Below are 26,574 nucleotides of genomic sequence, written 5' to 3'. Positions count from 1 at the left end.
AAAAGTTCTTGCAGTTAAAGTTCATATTTAGGCAGCATTTCTGTTTAATAACATGTAGTATTTTATAGGCTTTATGCTCTTCAATTGACATTTGAAACAGGTCTTAGAATGTTAAGGCTCCTGTACCTGGGGAAGAAAAGTGTGAGAGAGAAGGATGTGTGTCATATTCTAGTGCACTTTGAGACTGGATGAGCACACCTGTGGCGTGTGCACCAGGCTTGCTTTGATCACAGAAAGCTCTGATCACAGGTCACCCTCACTAGCAGCAGACATAGATGTGAAATTGATGTCACTTCTGTCACTTCATGTCATCGCCCAGAAACTCCATGAGGAAGGCCAATTTCCCTCATTTTGTAGATGAGGAAACAGTTTTTTGTTTGTTTGAGACAGAGTCTCGCTCTGTCACCCAGGCTGGAGTGCCGTGGCACGATCTCGGCTCACTGCAACCTCCACCTCCTGGGTTCAAGCAAATCTCCTGCCTCAGCCTCCCATGTAGCTAGGACTACAGGCGCACACTGCCATGCCCGGCTAATTTTTTTGTATTTTTTTTTAGTAGAGACGAGGTTTCACCATGTTGCCTAGTCTGGTCACGAACTCCTGAGCTCAGGCAATCCGCCTGCCTCGGCCTCCCAAAGTGTTGGGATTACAGGCGTAAGCCACGGCACCCAGCCAACAGTTTTTAAGAAACTTGCCCAAGGTCAGCTGCTAGAAAATGGCACGGCTGGGATTTGAACCCAATAGCCTTGGCCGGAGCTCCGATCTGCTCCAACGTACTGTGTCCATAACAAGCACAGGTTTCCCTCTCGCTCTCCTCTGATCTTTACTGTCTGCATTTGAGAGTCAGGTAGGAAATCTAGACTGTCTGCCCTCGGCCCCACCACTTACACTCCACTTTCTTTTCATCAGAGGGTATTTCACCCTGAGAAAAAGAGTGAAAGAAATGAGCCAAAGAAAAGTTGAAGAACTCACCCAAAGTCATCCAACTACACAAAATCCAATGGTTCGGCTCCAAAGCCCAGACTCTTAACTGTTGTGCTAAATTAGGGATAAAAATAGAGCCTACGATTTGGGTTATTTTTCACTTTTAATGAGGAAAGTGTGTTCCAAGTTTAATGCCTGCCACAAAATAGGTTCTCCATAAACACCACCTATTATTATTGCTACCACTAAATGTTAATTAACACAAGATAGCCGTGATGAACACTACTGGGTTTTTCCTCTCTTCTATTTCTGCTATAACATGTCACTTTTTATTGCTTTCTCTGTCTTCCTACATTTTCAGCTTTTACTTTATTTTACACACATTTCGAAGGCCTCATAGAGGAGACACATCTTGAGTTGTCTGTTGGGGGCCATGTTTGTACCTGGTAACCCAGTGTAGTGGGACTAGGGGTTGACCCATGACTCAGTCACGAATCAGGTTGAGCTAATCAGATTCTCTCTCTCAGGAGTTTGGAATCAAGAACATGAAATACTGAGAGAAGATGATTGCTTGACCCGAGGTCTCCTAGAATTGGGTAAATCAAAGCCACCTTGACACCAGAGCTACGGTGGAGTGGAGAAGCCACCACTTTGCCGGGAGAGATGCAGAAGAATGAAACAGATGTGGGCAGAGAAGACAGGCCACGTGATTTCATTCAAGGTAAGGGAGTAGCTTCAATCCTGAGTTCAGTTCCAGCCTAGGGCGGCCTATTTTTCATGTCCCTGAATTCTAAGAGCTTCTCTGGAGTAAACTTCAGCTAACTCCCATATCTCTTGAGCTAGTTTGAGTCTGAGTGCGTCTCTCTTCCTTGCAATAAACCTGACATTAGCTCTGCCTCTTCTGCAGAGTGAACTCCTGGACCCCCATGAGGGCTCTTTGACAGTGACCCTCAAAGAAATATCTGTAGCCCCCCACAGAGATGCACAGACCCTTAGGGATCTGCAAAACTGAGCTATTCTTATGATAATACTAAGCATGATGTTACCAAATCATGAATGGGTAAAAGATCTATTCAAAGTGTGAGGTGGGTTTATGGATTTAATGTGACATATGAAAAGTTATCGATACAGTTTGAAATTTCTCATTCCAAGCAACATTTAAGAAATTACCACTTTTAAGCTTTGGTGTCGTATCAAAGAATATCCACAATTGTCTGGAAAGGAGTATCTAAAATACTCTTCCCTATACCAACTACATAGCTAGTACGGATGGATTTTTTCATGCACTTCAGCTAAAACAACAGATGGAATGTGGAAGGAGAGATGAGAATCTACTTGGCTTCTGTTGAACCAGATATTCAAGATATTTTATTGCTTTAAATGAATTCACAAATACTTTAATTAAATATCTCAGTTTTGGGCCAGGCATGGTGGCTCACGCCTGTAATGCCAGCACTTTGGGAGGCCAAGGCGGGCGGATCACATAAGGTCAGGAGTTTAAGACCAGCCTGGCCAACATGGTGAAACTCTGTCTCTACTAAAAATACAAAAACTAGCCGGGCATGATGGTGCATGGCTATAATCCCAGCTACTCAGGAGACTGAGGCATGAGAATTGCTTGAACCCGGGAGGCAGAGGTTGCAATGAGCCGAGATCACACCACTGCACTCCAGCCTGGGTGACAGAGTAAGTCTCTGTCTCAAAAAAAAAAAAAAAAAAAAAAAATCAGTTTTAATTTTGAATATGGTAAGTATAGATAAGTAAGAGGCTCTTTGGGCTTCTCGATAATTAAGAGCATAAAGAGGTCCCAAAACCAAAAAGTTTGAGAATGACTACTCTAGTCCAACCACCCCCATGGCTCAGTAGAACCTTCTGCAGCATTCCTGAGAGCGGTCACTTAGTCTCAGCACAATCTTTTTCTGGAATAGGAAGTTTATTCTTTTTCCAGTGATCCCATTTTATACATTGACCTGAAGTCTGTGTCCTTGTAACCATCCCCTAGTAGTCCCACTTCTAGCCACAGAAGTTGAGCCTGACGGTGTCTTCCAGGCATCTTCACCTATTGGAAGGCAGCCATCTGGCCTCCGCTTTCTTAGAGAAAGCTGCCCAGCTGCTTCAGCCTCTCTCCTCTAACTCGGTTAGTGAATCCTTCATCATCCACTTGCCCATATTTGTACTCATTCCAGGTTTTCACTGTTTCAAGCGCCTTTCTTTCTTATTTCTTCCAAGGTTAAGGGTATTTTTTAGATAGCTGATGTTTTTATAAACCTGGCCTGAGAAGAGTTGAGAGCCCCTGCAGTCATGTTAACCAGATTCAGCTATGTGGTTCTGTATTTTGTTAGTTCTTGGTATACCTCCAGGCGCTTTTGTGAGCACCCTCTCCGTTTACTGCAAGGATACACTTGTGGCCTCCTCCTTTGCCCTCCCTGATCTCTTGTCTTTACCCTCGCCTCTCCTGGGAAGGGGAAGACTTCTTCAGACCCACATGAGGCAGGCCTGTACTTTGCCAGTGAAGCCCGTAACGGGTGGGCGAACCCCACCCAGGTTTCAGGATTACCAGCCCACTCGTTTTCCCCAACCCCTCTTCTCCGACTTCACATTTATCTGTAACGAGGATGATATTTTGATCTCCGTATGTCTGTCTCCTGTGTCTGTCTCTCGTGTCATCTCGTACCCAGACAAGGAAAGGGATGTTACTTAATGGTTTCTCTGAAATTCTGATTTTTTTTTCTTGAATTATAGGCTTAAAAAGCTAATCTAATGTGGCCGGGTGTGGTGGCTCATGCCTGTAATCCCAGCATTTTGGGAGCCTGAGGCGGGCAGATCATGAGGTCAGGAGTTTGAGACCAGCCTGGCCAATATAGTGAAACCCCGTCTCTACTAAAAATACAAAAATTAGCAGGGCATGGTGGCATGCACCTGCAGTCCCAGCTACTTGGGAGGCTGAGGCAGGAGAATCATTTGAACCCGGGAGGTGGAGCTTGCGGTGGGTGGAGATTGTGCCACTGCACACCAGCCCAGGCAACAGTGTGAGACTTTATCTCAAAAAAAAAAAACCACTAATCTAATCTTTGAATTAGCAAACTTTAAATGAGCATAAACTCACAAAGACACATCCTCTGACATTAGCCTTGACCACTGATAGACTCCTTGGGACAGATGTTAGGGAATTATTCTCATATGGAAATGAGAGCACTTTAAAAAGAAGATACGTTTGGTAAGAGGAGAAACATGAACTGTCCTAGAAGTAGGGGAGAGGGAGCTGGGGAGGCGGAGGACAAAGGCTGTCCCTGCCCATTGAGAACAAGGCCTGTGACATGTCCACACAGAGACAACCATCTGGAGGCAGCTGAAATAGAAGCACTCTGTTACTTGACATTCAGTCCTGCCTTCTTTCCGCTGAGAGACTGCCTTTCTACCTTCTAAAACCTCCATCCCTGATGTGCTGCAACGGTGACTTTATGCATTCTTTTTGTTGTTGTTGTTGTTGTTTTTTAACTTTTATGATTGCTGAGATTGTAGCAGCCACTGAATCTCCTATGCTAAGGCCAAGCCATCTAAGCTTGATCCAAGATACTGACCTGAAAACAGCCTGGCCCTTGGATACAGAGATAGCGGGCAGATTTGTGGATATCAGGCACTTTAAAAAGCGTGAATGGCCGGGCGCGGTGGCTCACGCCTGTAATCCCAGCACTTTGGGAGGCTGAGGTGGGCGGGATCACAAGGTCAGGAGATCGAGACCACAGTGAAACCCCGTCTCTACTAAAAATACAAAAAATTAGCCAGGTGCGGTGGCGGGCGCCTGTAGTCCCAGCTACTCAGGAGGCTGAGGCAGGAGAATGGCGTGAACCCGGGAGGGGGAGCTTGCAGTGAGCCGAGATCGCGCCACTGCGCTCCAGCCTGGGCGACAGAGCGAGACTCTGTCTCAAAAAAAAAAAAAAAAAAAAAAAAAAAAAGGCATGAATATGCAAAATCACAGGTTGTCATGCAAGATTGAAAAGGAAGAGTGAAAAGATAGGGCTGTCAGGACAAACCCTACGGTACAAAAATCAAGTGAGGTGGAAACGAGGAGATGAAAGTCAATTGTGGTAACAATAATCACAAATAAATAGGAAGGGAGAATATAAAGAGAATCCAGCCTGTACTGTGAAATCTCTTATTCCCATTTATCATCTGAGGAGATTCCAAGGGCACCCATTTAATGACTTTTTGCAATTTGTGCTCTATCTTGATTTTAACTGATCTCCTAGAAACCCTGGGTAGACTCACATATCATTTGCTGTCAAATGAGTCTTCAAGAACAAATGCAGCTCCAGCCAGTGTTCTGTACAATCTACTAAAGATAGGTGTATGACTATCTGAGAGGCACACGTTGGCTCTCCAGCAGTCTTGGGCATTCTCCGTACAAAAACTGCAAAAATGATTTAGCGCAGTGTTAGCAGCAGCCTGACATTTTCCTCACCCGCGATTGCAATGTGACCTTTTGGGAGGCTGCATTTGCCTGAGGGAGGGAAGTCTCCTGGGACTTCACAGAGATTGCAATAGATTATCATTGGGGACAGTGATGTTTGCCTCATAATAACTTACTAGTCTCCCGCCATCTCCACTGTACTTCCCTGGTACAATTTCCTTCCAGGCTTCAGAAAGGTATTAAAAAGGTTTAATGTAATTCAGAGTAGGTTCAAAAGTATTTTAAAGTTCAAACGGAACTATTTGAAAGCAAAATTCCTTATGCAACAGTGGAAAAACGCAGGCTTGGTGTTGGAAGGCCTGGCGGTCATTTTTATGTGTCCCCTACTGTGGGGCTCTGGGCCTCAGGCCCTTCTTGGGTCAAACAGAAATAATGGCGCCTGCTTCACATAATGGCTGTAGAAAGTAAACTAGAGAATACGGTTTTGCATGCCTGGGACAGGGTGGGCACTTAGAAGACCCTCAGTTCTTTTCGTTCCCCCTCTCTCGTGCCTTCTCCCTCCCTCTGTCTCACTGATGATCCAATGAATTATGCAGCCAGATTAAGTTGACCCTTCATTTAATCAAACAAATGGTTGGTGTCTCTGCTTTACATAAAGTGTCATAATAGCAATAGCTAATGTTTATATCCTGCCATGTACTTTAGGATATGCCTTCAAACACATGATCTACGATTGGGTATTTCACCTACACTAAACAAGGTAAAGCTTAGTGTCATCGCACATCACACCCCCTCTTGGGAACTCAGATATGTGTAATGAAGCCATCCCTAATCTTGCGAGCTCATCTTGTCCATGCGACTTAGCGGGCGCGAATGCCAAATATGCCAATAAATGAGGAGTGTGGCTTACCTGGGAGCCAGCCCATTTGGCAATGCAGTGTCTTCTTGGCACAGTGTTGAATTACAATTGCTGGTTCTGGCCGGAGGACAGTGTGGTAGGAATCTGTCTCTGGGGTCCTCGCTCTACTCCTTCATGGATCTGTCCATTTTAGTAATTAAGGTGTTCATGGTTTTTCCTCTCAGGAAAAGAAAGAGGGATAGGCACTTTCATATTGAAGAGTTAGTAAGTTAATGATTCATCCTTTACCGGAACTAGAACCAAGCCCTCGTCATCCCATTTCTCGGTTTCTGTAAATGTCAGTGTTTTTCTAAGTTCTCTTCTAGACGGAAGACTTGCCACCATCTCCCAGGGTGAACATCTTCATACCATCTCCCGGGGTGAACATCTCCACATCTGGAGTCAGAGATCTCCTCAGATCACCTCTGGCCAACTTTTTCTCCTGAGCTCCAGGCCCTCCAGTAGATATCCAACTGCCCATTGGCGGCTCCTCTTGGGGGTCACTAGCCATGCAAATTCAATGAGCCATCACATCTAGCTCCACTCCTGTCACCTCCTGCTGTATGAATGTGGCACCATCCACCCAGATGCTAAACCGGAAACCTAGAGACCATCTCACTCTGCTCTCTGTCTTATTTTCTACAACCGGTCACCAAGTCTTGTCCATTCTACCTCCTGTCTTTTGAGCTCTATTCACATCTCTCCATCCCTGCCACCACTACTCCCAGTTAGTCTGGGAGTGACTCCCAGTTAGTCTCATTGCTTCCTGTCCAGACAATTAAAAACATAGTAGGAGCCGAGCATGGTGGCTCACTCCTATAATCTCAGCATTTCGGCAGGCCGACGCTGGTGGATCACTTGAGCTCCGGAGTTCGAGACCAGCCTGAACGAAATGGTAAAACCCAGTCTCTACAAAAAGTACAAAAATTAGCCAGGTGTAGTGGTGCACACCTCTAGTCCCAGTTACTGGGGGTTGAGGTGGGAGCATTGCTTGAGCCCAGGGTGTCATGGCTGTAGTGAGAGCTATGATTGCACCACTGCACTCCAGCCTCAGGGACAGAGCGAGACCCTGTCTCCAGTAATAATAATAGTAGTAATAATGATAATAACCATAGTGATCCTCTCCCCCCATACCTTTTATCTCTTTAACTCTTTGTACTGCATTTTGGGAGTATTCCTTAGCCTGACCCTCTAACACATGAATTTACTACTCAGCAGTTTATTTCCAATATATCTAATTAGTTCTTGTCTGAACCCTTCCTTTATTACTCTGAGGATATAAATTGTATTTATTTTAAAGCACTGTTCTATTTGTTCTATTAACTCAGTTTCCCTAGGTGTAAGATTTTCTGTTAAGTTTGTTGTCTCTCATGGTGATGGTCCCTTTCAAGTTGTTTATGATTCTTGGTTGTAGGCTCAACTTGACCCTTGGAAGTCCCTGCTAGATTGGTCACCCCCTCTGTGCCCAGTGGGGAGGGGAGGCAGAGGAATCTGCTGGGGTTTATGGTACACACTGTTTTCAGGAAGAGCAGAAGAAAGCCAGGCCAGGTCACTGGGCTAGGGTGACCCATTCCTTGCAGTCTCTGTCAGACTCTGGGTGTGGCTCCGTCTCTCTGACCCAGGCACTGCTGGATGTGGTAACAAACACTCTTTGCCAAAACCTAGCTCATGTCAGGGTGTGTGATGCTGGAGTGGACCACCTTGGCAGTTCTGGCTACGAACCCCAAAGATTCTCCTGGGGCCTCCTCCTGGCTTCTACCCGTCTAGACCATTGGTGTGGCTTCCGCCTTCTATGTTTGTATTTTTCTGTGGCAGTCAACGCTGCCATTAATCCAATATCCTTTGCTCCTAATCTTGGAGCCTTTTTTGGTATCTTAATATCTTCTAAGGAATAGACAGTTTTTTTTAAATGGAATTCAGTGTGTCATTATTTTTTCTTTATGGTTAATGTTTTTTGTCACCTAAGAAATCTTTTCCCTGCCCAAAAGTCCTGAAGATTTTCTCCTACTGTTTTTTCTAAAAAATTTAATTTTTTTCTTTTTAAAGACTCTTATCGAATTCGAGATAACTTATGTGCTGATTGTTTTCCCATCTGAATAACTAGTTTTTGTAAAGCCATTTGTTGAAAAAATGATTCTTTCCTCTAGCAAATTATCTTTTCTTTGTTGAAAATCTACATCTATATGTTGGTTTATTTCTGGAACACTCATTCTGTTCCATTGATCTACATGTCTGTTCTTACAGCAGTACCATGCTGTCTTGCTTACACAGCTTTGTAATGCATCCTGAACTCAGCTAGGAGTTTCAACTTCCTTCTTTTTTTTTTTTTTTTGACAGAGTCTCACTCTGTTGCCCAGGCTGGAGTTCAGTGGCACTGTCTCATCTCACTGCAACCTCCAGCTCCCAGGATCTAGTGATTCTTGGGCCTCACCCACCTGAGTAGCTGGAACTACAGGCACGTGCCACCACACCTGGCTAATTTTTGTATTTTTAGTAGAGACAGGGTTTCACCATGTTGGCCAGGCGGGTCTCAAACTCCTGACTTCAGGTGATCCATCCCCCTCGGCCTCCCAAATTGCTGGAATTACAGGCACTAGCCACCACACCTGGCCCACCTTCTTTTTAATTTTTTTTTTGATTATTCTGGATTAGTTGCATTACATTATCAGGTTTAGAATTATGCTGTCAATCTTTACATAAAAGCCTTATAGAGTTTTGATTGGGATGGTGTTGACTCTATTCACCACTTCATAAGGAGTATGAGAATCTTTCCACAATACACTTTCATTTCCCCTCCCACTGCACTATGGTTGTCAGACATTTTATTTCTACATATAAGCCCCATGATATTGTTATTTTCATGTTAAACCGAACATTTTCTTGTGAGAAAGTGTTTTAAAGAGAGAAAATAAAGTCTTTAATCACATATCTACCATTTCTGATGCTTTCCATTCCTTTTTCATGATCTGAGTTTCCCTCTACAATCATTTTTTTAATAAGCCAGAAGAACTTCTTTTAATATTTCTTGTAGTATTCTTACTTGCTGGGAAAGAATTATGTCAGTTTTTGTTTGTGTGTGTTGTTGAGTGTCTGGGTTGTATCGTCTTCCTTTGAGAAGCATTGAGTTCTGCTTTGGCAACCAGTTAAGTTACTTGCAGATCGGTTTGATAAAAGAATCCTCAAAACAAAGTCTTGTTTTTAAGGATTGTTATTGTGGGTCCAGAGTGGCCTTTATGCCAGTTTAGTTGAGTTCTACCAACTGCCCTGACCAATCTGGGTCACTGTTGCGTGTTCCAAATATTCAGTGATCTCTCTCCATTTTGGCTGATCAGGGCAGATGTCTCTAAGCCTTGTGCAAGGTTGGGGTGTTCTTCAGCTTATATCTCCCTTATATCACACAGCCCCGTGGAGGCTCGCCTTCCATGCACATTCTTAGTATTCAGCAACAGACTCAAGGGGACCCCTATGCAACATTCCTGAGCTCTTTCATTCTGTAGCTCCCTCTTCTCCAGTCCTTGGTTCTGAAAATCCTGACTACTTCATCCTCACCCAACTCCAAGCTCCGCCTCCTCATGTCAGTGAGATTGCTGCCCTCTTTTTGGGTTCCCCTCCCTGGTCCACAGTCTGACAAATGCCTCCAAACAGCAAGTGAGAGGGATGTGGGGCTCCCTCGTTTATTTCCTTTCTGTCAGGGAGCAGTCCCACGCTGGTCATTGTCCAATGTCCGGAAACAATTGTCTCCCATGTTATGTCCAGTTTTCTACTTCTTTATGACAGAAGAGCTTGTCTTATAGCAGTTACTTCGTCATGCCTGGAAGCAGAGGTACCTGTAAAATCTCACATAAGCCTGTAATCCCAGCACTTTGGGAGGCCGAGTGGGGTGGATCATGAAGTCAGGAGTTCAAGACCAGCCTGAACAATGTGGTGAAACCTCTACTAAAAAAAAAAAAAAATTAGCCAGGCGTGGTGGTGCATGACTGTAATCCCAGCTACTCAGGAGGCTGAGGCAGGAAAATGACTTGAACCCGAGAGGCGGAGGTTGCAGTGAGCCGAGATCATGCCACTGAACTCCAGCCTGGGCGACAGAGCAAGACTCCATCTCAAAAAAAATCTCTCTCTCTCTCTCTCTCTCTCTCTCTCTCTCCCCTAAGTGCCATATATATATATATATCTCACCTAAGTGCCATATATATATCTCTGTCACATAAGTGCCAGATAGATAGATAGATAGATAGATAGATAGATAGATAGATAGATCGATCGATCGATCTCACATAAGTGCCATAGCTTGAGCCAGTGTCTACGGCTCCATGGTCTGATTCCTAAGGACAGAGAAATGGTTGACATCCTACCCCATGCAAAGCACAATGCCAGTCTCCATGGGGCATTAAATATTGTTAATTAGTTGTGATGTATAAACACATAAATGTGCAAAATAATGTCTTTGTTAGAATTTTGTTAAAATCTTTAACACACTATGGGATGAGCATCTCTACAATATAGTTAGAGCTACTTCCCAACACTATAGTTTTAATTTCCATCACATAAGGTTTTCTCATTAAGGTTTTGTTGCTGTTGTTCTGTGTGTTTTTTTGTGTGTGTGTGTGTATGTGCTTATAATGGAATTTTGATTGTATACCAGTGCAGTATACTTTCTACACAAAATCTGCACAATAATGGGTTGGGTGCGGTGGCTCATGCCTATAATACCAGCACTTTGGGAGGCAGAGGCAGGCAGATCACTTGAGGTCAGGAGTTTGAGACCAGCCTGGCCAACATGACGAAACCCCGTCTCTACTAAAAATACAAAAATTAGCCAGGTATGGCAGCGCACGCCTGTAGTCTCAGCTACTCTGGAGGCGGAGGCAGGAAAATTGCCTGAACCCAGGAGGCGAAGGTTGCAGCATAACATTGCACTACAGCCTGGGTGACAGAGCAAGACTATGTCTCAAAGAAAGAAAGAAAAAAAAAAGGAGGGAGGGAAGGAAGGAAGGAAGGAAGGAGGGAGGGAGGGAGAGGGAGGGAGAGGGAGGGAGGGGGTGGGGGGAGAGAGAGAGAGAAAGAAAGAAAGAGAGAGAGAGAAAGAAAGAAAGAGAGAGAGAAAGAAAAGGAAAGAAAGGAAAGAAAGGAAAGAAAGGAAGAAAGGAAGAAAGAAAGAAAGAAAGAAAGAAAAGAAGGAAAGAAAGAAAGAAAGAAAAAGAGAGAGAAAAGAAAAGAAAAGAAATAAATCCACACAATAACAAGATTCTGGCTGAAGTTGGTCACCCTGCCCTCACCATGCTGGGACCTGTTCTCATGGAGGGGATGTCAGCGTGTTTGCCATCCAGTTCTGGTTCATTTCATAACTGAGGCTTGGATGACCTGCCTCTTGTCACCTCATGCTTATTTACTGTTTAAATTTCTGTCCCACATTTTCCTTCCATTGGGTTTCTGCTTTGGTTTTTTGTTTGGGGTTTTTTTTTGCTTGTTTGGCTGGTTGGATTTTTTGGTTTTGCCTTTAGGCTCCCAGTACAACCTCATTCCATTCCAATTTCTCTAGTTTAAAGCTGATGAGGGTCGGGGTTGGCTGTATTTTCTTACTTGTTTTTCAAAACTAACTAATTAGTTTATTTTAGAGGGAGGGTCTCACTCTGTTGTTCAGGCTGGAGGGCAGTGGTGTAATCATAGCTCAGTGTAGCCTCAGCCTCTTGAGTAGATGGGGCTACAGGCATGCACAACCATGTCCAGCTAATTAAAAAAATTTTTTTTGTAGAGACTGAGTCTTGCTATGTTGCTCAGGCTGGTCTCCATGTCCTGGCCTCAAGTGATTCTCCTGCCTTGGCCTCCTAAGGTGCTGGGATTGCAGGTGTGAGGCACCGCACCTGTCCTGGTGTGTATTTATTCATTGATCTTCATCCGCATCTTCTTGTGCTTCAGCTGCATCTCAGCAGGGCTGGTCCTGGAGAGGAGAAGAGCAGGTGGCGCCCTGCCCCGCACTCATCTCAGCTTTCTTCTTCTGACAATCTTCTTTGTTCCTCACTTCCCTGTTATCAGAATCCAGCTCTCCAGTTCCACACAGAGGGTTAGACTTCCCAACACAGCTTGTAACTGAGCCTGGCAATGTCCTTTCTTTCCAACCTTTCTCATCTCCTCCTCAGCAAAGCTGAGCCATTCTCTATGCCAGTTACTCCCAGCTGCAGTCTCACCCTCAGAAAACCGGACTGATCTTAAGGATAATGACTGATAGTGGCCCCCAGCACACCTAGTTCCTCAGGGGAGGAGAAACCCAATGAAAGGGCTTCCTGTTGGCATTTCAGGCACAGGAATGAAGAAGCTAAGGGAGTCATTCTGGGGACTGCCCTTCATGGAAGCTTCTCTGTTCCCATCTCCATCTCTGCCCCTTTCAGCATAGTACCAAATTCAGAGAACCACTGAGCCCACTGAGTTTACCAAAAGACACTCTCTATGAATGAAAGTGGCAACTCTAATAGTACATCTGAAGGCTCAAAATCATAGTCTTGGAAACTCTATAGATTTTGCCATTCTTGTTTGATATGAAAGTTGATTATATTGATGAACAAGCTTTAAATTCACCCTTTTCTAGACACACGGAGCTGGAGTGAGGGACTTGTCTGTACAGCGTAGCCTGGATAACTTTAATAATTGATGTTTAAATAATCTCTCAACTATTTGCATGTCTGATGTCTGGGGAAATTGAAAGGCCTTGTTTTGTTGGCAGTGATAATCACTGGATATGCAGCAACACGATATGAATGACTAAAGTCTACTCTGGGCTCTGCATTTTTGCCATCATCAGGAATTTTGATGAAAAACGAAAGCTGATCTGGAAAAACAATTTGTGCCAAAGCTTTATATAAATGATTGATTTCACTCAAATTCATAGTCAGTGGTATTTAATCAGTCCTTTTCATCGAGATGTTTGACAATTAATCTTGGGCCAACTAAACATTCAATTGATTCAGATGTTAGGCTTTCATGAAACTGAAGCCGATTCTTTTAAACTGAGCAAATTCTAGCCAATGTCTTCCTCTCTAAAATTCTCCCAAAGATATTTATTTTAAGGTTCTCTCAATAGTGGGGCAGGATTGACTAATTGAGGTACTTGGGCTTGTAAAGAAGCATTTATCCTCTGGAATTTTCTTCTATTCTCATAGAGTATCTAAATGCCTTACAGCTCTTTTTCATGCTATGTAAAATATAACTTACTCCATATAAAAAGCAACAATATAAGGAATCAAAATGCTTGGTATAATCAACAGGAGCTGCTTCGATGTAAACTCTTAAAGGAGACAGGACTTCTCTTTGCAACCAAGTCTGATCTTGAGTTGGACAATGCAGGTCTGGGTGTGGTGAGGGGCGGGAGGACAGTTGGTGGAAAGAGAGCCCCTTAATGTGGACAAAATGCCTTAATGTTGAGATTATCCAGTGGCCCCGGCCATTTAACGAGGAGGCTTGTTGCTTCTTATTAATGGAAATGAATGCTCTTACTTCTCCCAGTCAGGTTCCAGCATTGCTGTCTATATGCTATTCGAAGTATCTGAACCCTCCCAGATGCCAGTCTCTGTGGGTGTAAGACAGGAAATTCAAAGTGGGTTTGGCCCAAGTACAAAGATATGAACTGTAACAGAGAAAGCTCTGTGGGATGGCCCCTATTATCTTTATACTGTTTCGAGCTAGGTGTTGAATGATGAGTAGCCTGGCTCTGTGGAAATTTTGGAGCATCAGGCCACTTTGTGTCTTAAGTGACAAAGTCCTAATTTAAGGACTAAAATTGAACTAATTTGAGCAACTGATTTAAGCAAGCAACTAATTTAATTCATTGGGAAGATCATGGGATATCTCACACAGGATCAAGAAAGTCACGAGCAGGGCCCAACCAGGTCCCTAGGATGCCCATTCTCAACTTTCCACTTCCTCCATGATGTCATCCTTCTCTCTTCCTGCAGACTGTGTTCTCCACAAGTTTCCACCAACAGGCCCTGGACTTTCCTTGCACAGCTTCAGCTACATTGAGCAACGCTGTCACTAGCATGGGTCTGAGTGTCCCCAGGAAGGGACTTGGATTAGCTGTGCACTCCTGGCTGGCTCCATGGAGGCTGAAGAGCAGGTTACCCAGGAGGGGAAGCACAGATTGGAAGAGAAGGGAGTCCCTGGTGGAAGCAGATAGGAAGGAGAGCACCAGTGGGCATGTGCAAGGCAGAAAAAACCCTGCAATGTACACGGCAAGATAGGCACTTAACTCACTCTGGGCCGATAATCCAATTGTGGTTGACCACAGGTTTTCTATGGTCTTTTAACCAATATCATTCTGACATGGTTGTCATTTAATGGTTTAAAACCAAAAAACAGCAAGCAATGTCCTAACCTACCTGTAGCTTTCCATTATACAACCATGGAAAGAGAGACAGAATTTGGTGGGTTTGGTTATATGGTTGTACATCATAGTCTACCCTCCCAAGCACAGCACCCAGCACAGCTTGTCTTCTGGAAGAGGCAAAGATGGCTGGAGCAGAGGGTAAGAGCCCGGGACTGAAAGTCAGAAAACCTAGGCACTGGTACAGACTACTGACTGGTAATAGCATCCCCTGGCCCTCAGGTTCCTCATCTGTAAACGGAGCCTCTATTCCTGCCCACTCTGCAGGACCCAGGGAGGTCAATTCTGGAAATCATAAAGTACCACTTATACCAGAGGCTTTACCTAAGCAGGGGCAGCCATAGTACCTCATGGGTGCCTAGACAATTGTTGGATAAAATGCTTAATATAGATAAGGTTGCCTTTGCTGCTTTCTCCTTTCCGCAATGACTGGTGGCTGTTACTGTCACTACCTTATCAAACTTTCATTTAAACAAAGTGTCTTGGTGATGTAATGCCTTAACAGAAGGACCGAATCTCTAATGCTGATGTGCACTTGCCGGGAGCTGGGTTCAACTGCATGTTCACCGGAACCACAGGATCATTACATATTCACGCTTGCATATAAAGTTGCATTTACATTGGCAGACTTAAAATCCTGTGCACAATAGACATAAATATGTAAATAAGCAACGTAAACAAAGCTAAATATGTTACAAAACAACACACAAAAAGAACATTTTTTATTTATTTATTTATTTATTTTATTTTATTTTTTATTTTTTTTTTTTTGAGACGGAGTCTCGCTCTGTCGCCCAGGCTGGAGTGCAGTGGCCTGATCTCAGCTCACTGCAAGCTCCGCCTCCCGGGTTCACACCATTCTCCTGCCTCAGCCTCCCGAGTAGCTGGGACCACAGGCGCCCGCCAGCTCGCCCAGCTAGTTTTTTGTATTTTTTAGTAGAGACGGGGTTTCACTATGTTAGCCAGGATGGTCTCGATCTCCTGACCTTGTGATCCACCCGTCTCGGCCTCCCAAATTGCTGGGATTACAGGCTTGAGCCACCGCGCCCGGCCCAAGAACATTTTTTAAAAGAATGAAAAACAAAAGCTGTCTAGGGGGTAGCTCTGTGGCTTGTTGTGGGTGTAGTCTACACTTAGTTGGAGAACTGGCTCTAATGACTTGGCCCTGCACAGAGCTGAGAAGGGCCCCAGCAATGATTCTCCAAGACCGTCAGGAGCAGTGTGTCTACGAGAACCCTTTCCCACTACTTGGGGGATTGAAGATACCTGTCAAAGCTGAAGGGACTGGTTTGGTCATTTGACAGGCAAGAAATTACTTAGCTGACCCCTGTGGGGTCTTTTTTTCTCTGCCTGCTGCCCTGGTGCCAGGTTGCAGGCTGATCTTGCCCGGTTCCTGGCTAATCAGACTGCAGGCTGGTGAATCATGGGACCCATCTTTGACAGCAGGCATCTGGCTTTTGGTCTTGGGTGTCCAAAGGCTGATGCCCACCACCCATGGAGCTATAAGCTCCTGTCGTGAACCTATGATTTGTGTCCAGTTGGTTGAGTGCTGCTCTGAGTTTTAGATGAAGGAGTCCACCTTGGGCCTCTACCCCACAAGGCAAAGGAAATCAGGAAATGTATGTGGGAAGTGTCTTAATGAGGCAATCTGTGCCACTCTTCAATCATGCCTGGCTGGATGTCTTCCTAGTCTCATCAGATTTTCAGTACCTTTTTAGTTAAAATGCTGAAACTTAAAGTTTGAAAGAGACTAGAAACTGGCCTCATTCAATGTGTTAATCTGTTTTAATAGTGTCATCTCATTTGACCAGAGGACCCTTACAGATGCGGTGGCCATTTATCTCACAACTTCTTTGGCTCTGTCCAGGTCCCCTGGCTGGTAATTTATGTTCATACTCACTCATGGGCCACCCCTCCCCATGAGGTCCTGGGCACAGTCACTCAGGGGCCATGTCTACCCGTGGGGTCCTGGGCACCTCTTTGCCAATCCCTCTCACAGAACCCTTCTGTGAACTACAGCCTTACATAATAAGAACTTTGTGCTTCTCAATATTTTTTTTTTAGACTGAAAGGAAACTTTCCCCCTTTCCCTGACTTTGGCTTCAGTTAGTTATTTCAAATGGCAAATGGCACAAGTTATTAAAATTCCAACATGGAAAGTTGCTTAATAAACAGGAAAGGAGGGTTGAGGACCCACCACTGAGCATGAATGCTAACCCTGTGGTTGCTGGCCCGTTGTTTAGGCAGGTTTCGGGCTGGCCTTGGGCGGGCTCTCTCTCTGTAGTGAACCTTCCTTGTCACTGTTCCTGGCTGCTGCTGTGAGCTGTTGTTATATGTACCACATACTTTCCTAATATCAAACTTAAGAAAACAAAAGCAGGGTCATATGAAACAACCTCATTTATATATGATCTGTGTAATCATAGATACACTTTTAGATGACATTTATTCCCTCATCAGCTAAATACAGGGTGTTTGGTTCTATGAGGTAATTCAAAAAGAGAACAAACAAATTGAGGAGCCAAAACATTAAAATCCAAGGGAGAAAAGAGAAATACGACACCCAAATACATCTAAGGTAGAATAGGAGAACATTCAGGGGAGCAGAAGGTTTTTGGGCCAGGACCACACTTTCTTTTGAAAAAGAAAGAAAGAAAATGTGGTCCTGGCTAGAATAGAGAAGCAGGGAAAGCCCCTGAAGGAGGTAGAATCAGAGCTTGGCCTTGAAAGGTGGGTAAATGTGGCAGATGAAGGATGTGCACAAATCCTTTGACATCCTCCTCTTAAGAAATAGAATCTATACCCCTCCTCCTGAATGCCTGTAGGTTTTGTGAACTGCTTTGACCAATAGAACACAATGGCATTGATTTGTGTCAATCACCAGGCCAAGACCTAAAGATACTGGCAGCTTCCTCTTCCTGTCTTTTGGAATATCTGATCTTGGAATACTCTCTCTGGCATCCTAAGCCATCATGCTGGAGAGGCCACATATAGGCACTTTAGTTGACAATCTCAGCTGAGTCAAGCCTTCCAGCCATCCTGCCCAAGGTGCCACACAGGTGAGCGGAGCTATCTGGGACTCTCAAGTCCAGCCCATCTGCCAGCTGAGTATCACTGATGATCTCCATCAATACCACATGGAGCAGAAGAACCGCTGACTTGAGCCCTTCTTAAATTCCTAATCTCCAGGATTGTGAGCATAATAAAATGATGGTGGTTCTCTAAGCCTCTAAATCTGGGGTCAGTTTTGAAGCAGTGATTGGTAACCGGAACAGTAGGGTTTTGAGTAACAGAGATAAGGGCCCAAAGGCATCCCAGAGACTGGGAATGTTGTAGGTAAAGCTATGAACCTATGAAGATGCAGATAATAGATACATGTATTTTGAGTTTTGGGGAGATTAGGAAAACTATAGGAAGCATAAGAAAAGAAAATCACTGCTGTACATGTTTAAGGGCTAAATAGAGAGTCTGAAGGTCTCTGTATATGTTATGTATTCTTACATATGTGTAGTTAATGAAGTGCCACTAAGAGTCTATATTTTAAGTTTTTATTATAAAAATGTATAAAGATGTACAAACAGAGAACAGCGTAATAATCCCCTGTTGTCTCAGTCTGTTTGGGCTGCTATAACAAAATACCATGACCAGGTGCCTTATAAACAACAGAAATGGATTTCCCACAATTGTGGAGACTGGAAGTCCAAGATGGAGGCACCAGCAGATTTGGTGTCTGGTGGGGGCTCACTTCCTGGTTCGTAGATGGCGCCTTCTCACTGTGTTCTCACATGTTGGAAGGAAAGAGGGAGCTCACTAGGGGACCCTTTTTAAAGGGTACTAATCCCATTCATGAAGGCTCTGCCCTCATGACCCTATCACCTCCTAAAGACCCCACCTCTAATACCATTACCTTGGGGGCACGAGTTTCAACAGATAAATTTTGGGAGGACAGAAACATTCAGACCATAGCTCCCGAACATATAATAATTGGGAGTCAAGGACTGTGTAAGTGATTTCCTGGCAAAAGAATGATCTCTGTTTGCCAATCTTTCTCCTGAACTATTTTAAGTGAAATCCCATCCCTTGTATCATTTTACCCATAAATACTTCAGTATATAGTTCTAACAGACAGGGCTTTAAAATTGCAAATACAATACCATTTTCACACCTAAAACATTTAGCAATGTTAAAATGAAGCCCACTCGGCTGTCGAATCTCTCTTACTGCTGGCTCCTCGGAAGCAGAGTAAAGCTGGACACGACCCTGCTGTGGTTGGTCCCTCTGAGGCCTCTCATAATCAAAGGCAGCTCCGTCTTAGATGTTCCCCACTTTCCCCAGTGTGCATTCGGCTCATGGCACACTCACAGGGTGGTGGCACTTCCTACAGTCCTCTATCCGCTATGGCCAGGTATCTGTGAACTGGAAGCCACAGAGGGAGGACCACTGAGGCCCCTGAGGCACGTGGAGGAAGGGGATGCTGTGTCTGGACTGTGTTTGAGAAGGTCAGTCTGACAATGTGTGACAACGATATATGGAATGGATTGGGGTCATCCACAATGAGAGCTCCTGGCCAAGGGAAGGAGGAGCAGAGAGGTATAAGAGCACTGGGTGGGGAGCTCAGAGGCCAGAGGGAGTTTGGTACTGAAAATAATTTCTAACATTTGTTGAGTGCTTACTGTGTACCAGGCTCTGTGCGTGTGATCCCTTACCCCAGTGTGACAGATAATATTGCCCCCATATTACCTCTGGCCTAGAGAGGACAGGTGATCTAATTACACAGTTTGTGCATAATGCAGAAAGAACTGGAACCCAAAGCCCGTGTCCTTAGCTACTGCCACATGGCAGAAACGAAGGCCCTGGGGTTCATTTGGTATATGGTATATCAAGGGAGAGAAAATGTGTATTATTAAACTGAGTGAGGCCGGGGAGAGACTTTGGGGAAGCTGGTGAGTTTCGGTGGAGAGCTGAATGAGCTGAGTTATTCAAAGTGCAGTCTGAGGACCACTGATATCAGCATCCTCTAGGAGCCAATAAAAACAAAATGGAGACATCTGGGCCCCACCCAAGACCTACAAAATTCCAGGGATGTGATCCAGCAATCCGCACTAACAAGCCCCTTGGGATTTTCAGCCTAAGTTTGAGAAACACTGGAATGAAAAATCAGACCAGATGTAGCAGAGGGAGAAAGGAGGGTCTTGCACATGAAAGGGATGACACATTTAAGTGACTGGTAAGAAAAGGACCTTTGATAGTGTCTCGAATGTAGTTAGCATTTTGTAAGTGCTACAAACCGAATTTTTGTGTCTCCCCTAAATTCATACATTAAATCCTAATTCCTAAAGTGAGGTGTTGGGAGGTGGGGCCTTTGGGAGATGATCAGGTAAAGAGGATGGATCCCTCATGAGTGGGATTAGTGACCTCATAAAAGAGCCTCAGAGAGCTCCCTCACCCCTTCTACCATATGAGGACACAGCAAGAAGGTGCCATCTAGGAAGCAGGAAGCAGGACCTGACCAGACACCAAATCTGCTGGGGCCTAAGTCTTGGATTTCCAGCCTCCAGAACTGTGTGAAATCCATTTCTGTTGTTTATAAGCTACCCAGTTTATGGTATTTTGTTTAGTGGCCCAAATGGACTAAGATAATGAGTAAATATCGTTGAACAAATAGATGAAAAGGATCTTAGATATCAGCGTAAGAACTGACATAGTGTCTCCAGGCTGAACACATGAGTTCAGCGGCCCCTCTGAAGGCAGAGTGAGAGGCTCCATGCTACCGAACCCTCTCTGATCATATCCCGATTAAGTGAAGATTTTTTTTTTTTTTTTTGAGATAGTGTCTCTTTTTGTCACCCAGGCTGGAGTGCAGTGGCACGATCTCAGCTCACTGCAACCTCCGCCTCCTGGGTTCAAGTGATTATCCTGCCTCAGCCTCCCAAGTAGCTGGGACTACAGGCATGTGCCACCATGCCTCGCTAATTTTTGTATTTTTGTAGAGAGGGGGTTTCACCATGTTGGCCAGGCTGGTCTTGAACTCCTGACCTCAAGTGATCTGCCCTCCTCAGCCTCCCAAAGTTCGGGAATTACAGGCGTGAACCACCATGACCCCCCTTAAGTGAAGAGAATTTGAATGTCATATTAGAAGCAGATACTGGTAGCAATTTGGGGTAAGGGGAGACGATCTCCACAAGATAAATAAGAGATTATAGCCATTATGTTTAAGGTATGTTCTAAACCAATCCAAACAGAACATTGGCTTTTCATGTGCTTTGATTTTTCTTTGTAATGATACATTTCTTGTCCTCAGGCAAAAATACATGCCTAGTTACTTTTAAAACTCCTATCCCCTATTCTACAGTTTCCTCAAGGGTTTAGAAGCACTTCTCCAAGATAACTTGATGTGTAACATTATCCTTCTGATTCTCTCTGACACCTTGGGCTGTATCACTATTTAACTCTCAGACCCACTTAGCACTTTTTTCTGTGGTCGGCCACCATCTGCCTTTACTAGCTCAATGTTAGAAGACTTCTTTCTCCTTCCTGCTGGAGAAATTCAGCTGCATTGCATGCAGAGCTAATTATGTGGAGGGACAGTAAGCACTTACCACTGGAAGGTATATTTAAAAAAAAAAAACCGACTGGGTGCGGTGGCTCATACCTGTAAGTAATCCCAACACTTTGGGAGGCCAAGGCCGGTGAATCACCTGAGGTCAGGAGTTCAAGACCAGCCTGGCCAACATGGTGAAATTCCTTTTCTACTAAAAATACAAAATTAGCCGGGTCTCCTCGTGCATGCCTGTAATCCCAGCTACTCAGGAGGCTGAGGCAGGAGAATCGCTTGAACCCAGGAGGTGGAGGTTGTACTGAGTGAGATCAGGTCACTGCACTCCAGCCTGGGCAACAAGAGTGAAACTCCATCTCGGCGGGGCGGGGAGGGGGGGAAGGGGAGGGAGTGAGAACCTTGGTGAAGGAAAGAGGTAATCAGCTCAGTTCAGGGCGGATCTGGGAAGACAGGAGAGGTAATCTCACATCACCATCCTTTTGTAGCCCAGGCCTGGAAAGAATAATTAGGTGACCCGTTCAGAGTCCGTTGGGATAAAGTTGTTCTAGTTTTTGTTCACTACCCCGCCTTTTACGTGTCCTCTACGTTTGAACAGGCCCGTTACTGGGATGCAGTTCTGCCTTTCCCTTGGGCCTCACCTTAACATCGCTGAAGTGTGCCGGGATTACAGAGCGGGCAACGGGAAGCAGTGGTTTTGTTCACAGCTGCAGGGCACCAGGTTCCTGGTTTCTCAAAGGCTTTTCTATTGGAAAAGTTTGGGTGAGACGATTTCCTGGATTGCAGCTCTGAACCCAGACTGTGGAGTCTTTCAAAATATCGCAAAAAACAGCCCCGCCTAAGGCATCCTTAAGAGCAGCTCTGAACTAAGGAAATTCCAAAGCTCACTTTACAAACCAGGCAGAAGCAAGGCCCCCAAGCAGGGAGGGAGGGAGATGGGGAAGGAAGGGGCGAGGAGTAAGGGGAACAGTGGCGCAGCTGGGGCGGACGGAGAAAGTAGGGGAGCCAAGGATAGACCCCAGCGCTGGGATCCGGCAAGTCCTCCCTCTGGGTGGCCAGGGGGCCTTGTCGCTTCTCCCGATGCCTTCTGCCCTTCCCTGGGTCTCTGGAATCCAGCTTGTCCTCACCGCTTTCGCTGCGGGCAGCGCTGGCCACGCGGCGCCCAGCCGCTGGCGATTCTCAGTGGCCGAGCATCCCTGGCCTTGGAGCCCAGGCGCTGCGTTCCATTTGGGGCAGGGGCGGGAGAGCGCTGGGCGCAGCCGCTTGGCCCTCAGCGGTTTGGCGCGGCGCCCACCCGCTAGGTCCCGCCCCGGCAGCGACGCAGGGATAACCCGCGGCCGCGCCTGCGAGCTCGCACCCCTCTCCCGCGCCCAGTTCTCCCGTGCAGCGGCTCGAAGTGCGCCCCTCGCCCTCCTGCTCGCGCCCCGCTGCCATGGCCGCCTCCCCAGCGCGGCCCGCTGTCCTGGCCCTGACCGGGCTGGCGCTGCTCCTGCTCCTGTGCTGGGGCCCAGGTGAGCGGGGCAATGCCAGGCTGATTGATAGCGGCACCAAGGGTTAGCCCCGCGTGGGGCTTCCAGGGTGCCCGGAGAGAGCGATCAGTGATGGGGTGGCGGCGTAGGGACCCATCCTTAGCCTAGGCAGGGCCAAGGGGGTGGTAGGGGACCGGGTCCAGGGTTTTGCACTCGCACGAGTGCGAAGTTGTGCGCTTGTGCGGGTGGAGGGAGTACCTGGGTCAAGGGGAGGGTCTCAGATCTCCCGGGCAACCTTGGGAAAGGAGGGCCAGGCATCCGAAGGATGGGCAAGTTGTGTTTCGAGTCTTAACGTAAGGGGCAAAGGGGTTGTGGGAGTTTTACGCAGCTGGTAACCCAGAGGCGGCAAATAGCACCATCACGGCGATTCCCTTCCAGGCAGTCGCTTGGCAACAGAGTTCACTTGCGCTTCCCCGCTGGGTCAAGTTGCAATTTGCAAAGCTGGGCGCAGGCCTCACACCCCAGAGAGGGGAAAGGGCTCTTAAAGGAGTAATGCTTACATTTTTCTGCTTCGCGGAGCTCCCAGCGAATCGGTTGAAAACTCTGAAAATTCCCCGCTCGCTCTCTGTAAAACGTGCATTCACAGGCACACCCAAGTAATGGGTACTCCGACATCTGACCGCTGGGCTCCACAGGCCCCACTTTAGGAACCATAATCTGAAACTGTGGTTTGTCCCGAGTTACCACCTTCAGTGGGTAGGAGGAGCCTTTATGGTTCACAGGTGGCCTCAGGTACACGACTGCCTTTGAAGCTTACATCTTGGGGAGGAAGGCATTGTGACCTCAGAGTTACTGGTGTGTGAACTGACTTGCCCAAGAGCCTGAGACTGGCTCTGTCCCACTGCAAAGCAGCTGGGCACTGCCTAATGTAAAAGGTAGGCTCACTCGATTGCTCAGTTTCTGTATTTTGCTCTTTCAAAACAGGTATGAAAGCTAAACTCCAGGTTAGAAGAGGCAGGGGACATTCAGTAGGAGCCCCGGGGTTGCTAGAACAGCAGGAGAGGTAGTGGGGTTTGTCCAGGTGGGGGGAATTACTGTTCCACATTAGAATCACAGGCGAAGCTAGTCAGTCATTTCCAATTGTATGGTTTACCTGCCTCCCGCTCTTTGTTCTTGCCATTTTAAGAAGCACATCTGGGCCGGCCTTGGTGGCTCATACCTGTAATCCCAGCACTTTGGGAGGCTGAGGGGGGCAGATCACCTGAGGTCGGGAGTTCGAAACCAGCCTGAACAACATGGGGAAACCCCATCTCTCCTAAAAATACAAAATTAGCCGGACGTGGTGGCACATACCTGTAATCCCAGCTACTCGGGAGGCTGAGGCAGGAGAATCGCTTGAACCCGGGAGGTGGAGATTGCGGTGAGCTGAGGATCGCGCCATTGCACTCCAGCCTGGGTAACAAGAGCGAAACTCCGTCGCAAAATAAAAAAAAAATAAATAAGAAGAAAAAAGCACATCGGAATAAGTCGAGTGAGCATTGGCTACAAGCCATTTATTTTCAGGACTTGTATTTTATTTAGTTTATGTAACTCAGTGATAGAAGTCAGTTAAAATATTACCGAGCTGGGATGGGATGTAAAAGTTTTTATATAATGAATTTTTTTTTTTTTTTTTTTTGAGATGGAGTTTTGTTCTTGTTGCCCAGGCTGGGGTGCAATGGCATGATCTCAGCTCACCGCAACCTCTGCCTCCTGGGTTCAAGCGATTCTCCTACCTCAGCCTCCCGAGTAGCTGGAATTACAGGCATGCGCCACCACGCCCAGCTAATTTTTGTTGTTGTTGTTGTTTGGTTTTTTGTTTCTATTTTTAGTAGAGACAAGGTTTCTCCATGTTGGTCAGGCTGGTCTCGAACTCCCGACCTCAGGTGATCCTCCAACCTTGGCCTCCCAAAGTGCTGGGATTACAAATGTGAACCACCATGCTCAGCCTACAATGAAAATCTTTATGTAATCCCAAAGGTGACTCTTTATACCACCTCCAAACTTTTTTTTTTTTTTTTTTGAGACAGGGTCTCACTTTGTTGCCCAGGCAGGAATGCAGTGGTGTGATCATAGCTCACTGCAGCCTTGATCTCCCAGGCTCAAGCAATCTTCCCACCTCAGCCTCCCAAGTAGCTGGGACTACAGGTGTGTGACACCATGCCTGGTCATTTTTTTTTTTTTTTGCTTTTAATTTTTAGTAGAGATGAGTCTCACTATGTAGCCCAGGTTGGTCTCGAACTCCTGGGCTCAAGTGATGCTTCTGCCTTGGCTTCCCAAAGTGCTAGGATTATAGGCTTGAACCATCACACCCTTCCTCACTCACAAACATTTAATAAAGAAAATGACAGTGGCCCTTTCTTGATCAATTTGTTAATACTAAGCACTTTCAAACGAGCATTTTGCAGCTCTGAATTTGCTGGGAGAGCTAATACTAGGCAACTGGATTGGATAAATTCAGGAGTGCTTATTATTGCAGCCTAGAATGAACAGCTGATGATATTGGGTGAAAAATCCATAATACAGAAAAAAATCACAGCTGTTCTATTGTTCCTTATTCTTTTCCTCAAACAACTTTAGTGTAGTGTCCAATTATATGTACTGATATGGAGTTCGGTGTGTAGTACCTGGCACAGTAGCAACATTCATAATTCATAATTTGGGACTTATTTGTGCTTTTCAGTCTATAGCTAAGGTTTGGCAAGGCTCTCGTTTCTGGAGTAATAGTGATATACATTTGCTGCAAGAAATTGCAGCCTCATCGCAAATGCCTAAACCCAATGTCTATTTCAACATCAGACCACATTTCATTCATTAATTGTTAAGCACTTTTACAGAAGGCAAACAGATGGAGGGGCCATACTTAATTCTGTATGCACTACCCTGTGAGCTGTTAGAGATTGACAAATGTTAAGACATTAATGAATGCTATTATTAGTGCCAAGGATCGTATCTGTCTCCCTTGGCAAATATTTTCATAGATTTCTTCATTGAATATAAGGTTGGAAGAGAAGTAGAACATTTAACAGTAGTCCCACCCCCATCTAATTAGAAAATCCCCTCTACAGTAGCCTGGTCAAGTGCTCATCTTTGTTTATGTTCAGATGCCTCCAGCAACTCTTAATCTCAAACCCCCCAGGGCCATTCGTCCCATCTTGGGTGGCTGTCTGTCAGGGTGTTAGAAACCTTCATGCTCTAACCTATGGCCCAGTGGCCCCTCAAAGCCATTGCTCTACTCCCACAAGTTTCCTTCCTTCCTTCCCTCCTTCCTTCCTTCCTTCCTTCCTTCCTTCCTTTCTCCCTCCCTCCCCTCCCTCCCCTCCCTCCCTGCCTCCTTCCTTTCTTTCTCCTTTCTCTCTTTCTCTCTCTTTCCCTTCCTCCCTCCCTCCCTTCCTCCCTCCCTCCCTTCCTTCCTTCCTTCCTTCCTTCCTTTTCTCTCTCTCTCTCTCTCTCTCTCTCTCTCTCTCTCTTTCTTTCCTCTGAGATGGAGTCTTACTCTGTCACCCAGGATGGAGCGAAGTGATGCCTGGTTCATTGCAACTTCTGTCTCCCAGGTTCAAGCGATTCTCCTGCCTCAGCCTCCCGAGTAGCTGGGACTACAGGCATGCACCACCACACTCGGCTAATTTTTGGTATTTTTAGTAGAGACGGGGTTTCACCAAGTTGACCAGGCTGGTCTCAAACTCCTGACCTCAGGTGATGTGCCTGCCGTGGTCTCCCAAAATGCTGGGGTTACAGGTGCAAGCCACCGCACTCAGCCCCACAAGTTTTATTTCTCTAGGTTAAACACCTAAATTCCTTTAATTTCTTCTCATATAACATGTGCTTGGGCCCTAGTCCTCTCTGGACACTCTCCTTTGACCACAACTCCAGTTTTTCTGCGACCTTCTTCAAGTGAGATGATGTGAA

At 45.7% G+C, this 26,574-nt stretch overlaps 1 protein-coding gene and 1 long non-coding RNA gene across 3 annotated transcripts in view; one reads left to right on the top strand and one right to left on the bottom strand.

Moving 5' to 3' along the window:
* The window catches only part of LOC139357958 (uncharacterized), a 40,036-nt gene extending 14,084 nt beyond the window's left edge, over positions 1–25,952 (bottom strand). Inside the window, exon 1 of the long non-coding RNA XR_011612048.1 lies at positions 23,187–25,952. This is a non-coding gene — a long non-coding RNA (uncharacterized lncRNA). The remainder of the gene's footprint in view (positions 1–23,186) is intronic.
* The window catches only part of ECRG4 (ECRG4 augurin precursor), a 35,374-nt gene that overhangs the window by 1,197 nt on the left and 7,603 nt on the right, over positions 1–26,574 (top strand). The window contains exon 2 of one of the 2 annotated variants that reach the window (XM_011755558.3): positions 1,449–1,642. In XM_011755558.3, the coding sequence (XP_011753860.1) occupies positions 1,585–1,642 (58 nt within the window). In that variant the 5' untranslated portion in view covers positions 1,449–1,584. Of the gene's footprint in view, positions 1–1,448; positions 1,643–22,511; positions 22,669–26,574 lie in introns of those variants that run through there. The other variant, XM_011755557.2, reaches the window with a different exon arrangement.

The sequence above is a fragment of the Macaca nemestrina genome, chromosome 13 (genome assembly GCF_043159975.1).
Source record: "Macaca nemestrina isolate mMacNem1 chromosome 13, mMacNem.hap1, whole genome shotgun sequence".
Classification (NCBI taxonomy): domain Eukaryota; kingdom Metazoa; phylum Chordata; class Mammalia; order Primates; family Cercopithecidae; genus Macaca; species Macaca nemestrina.
The sequence above is the reverse complement of the archived record's forward strand: the minus strand, read 5'-3'. Positions and strand labels throughout refer to the sequence as shown.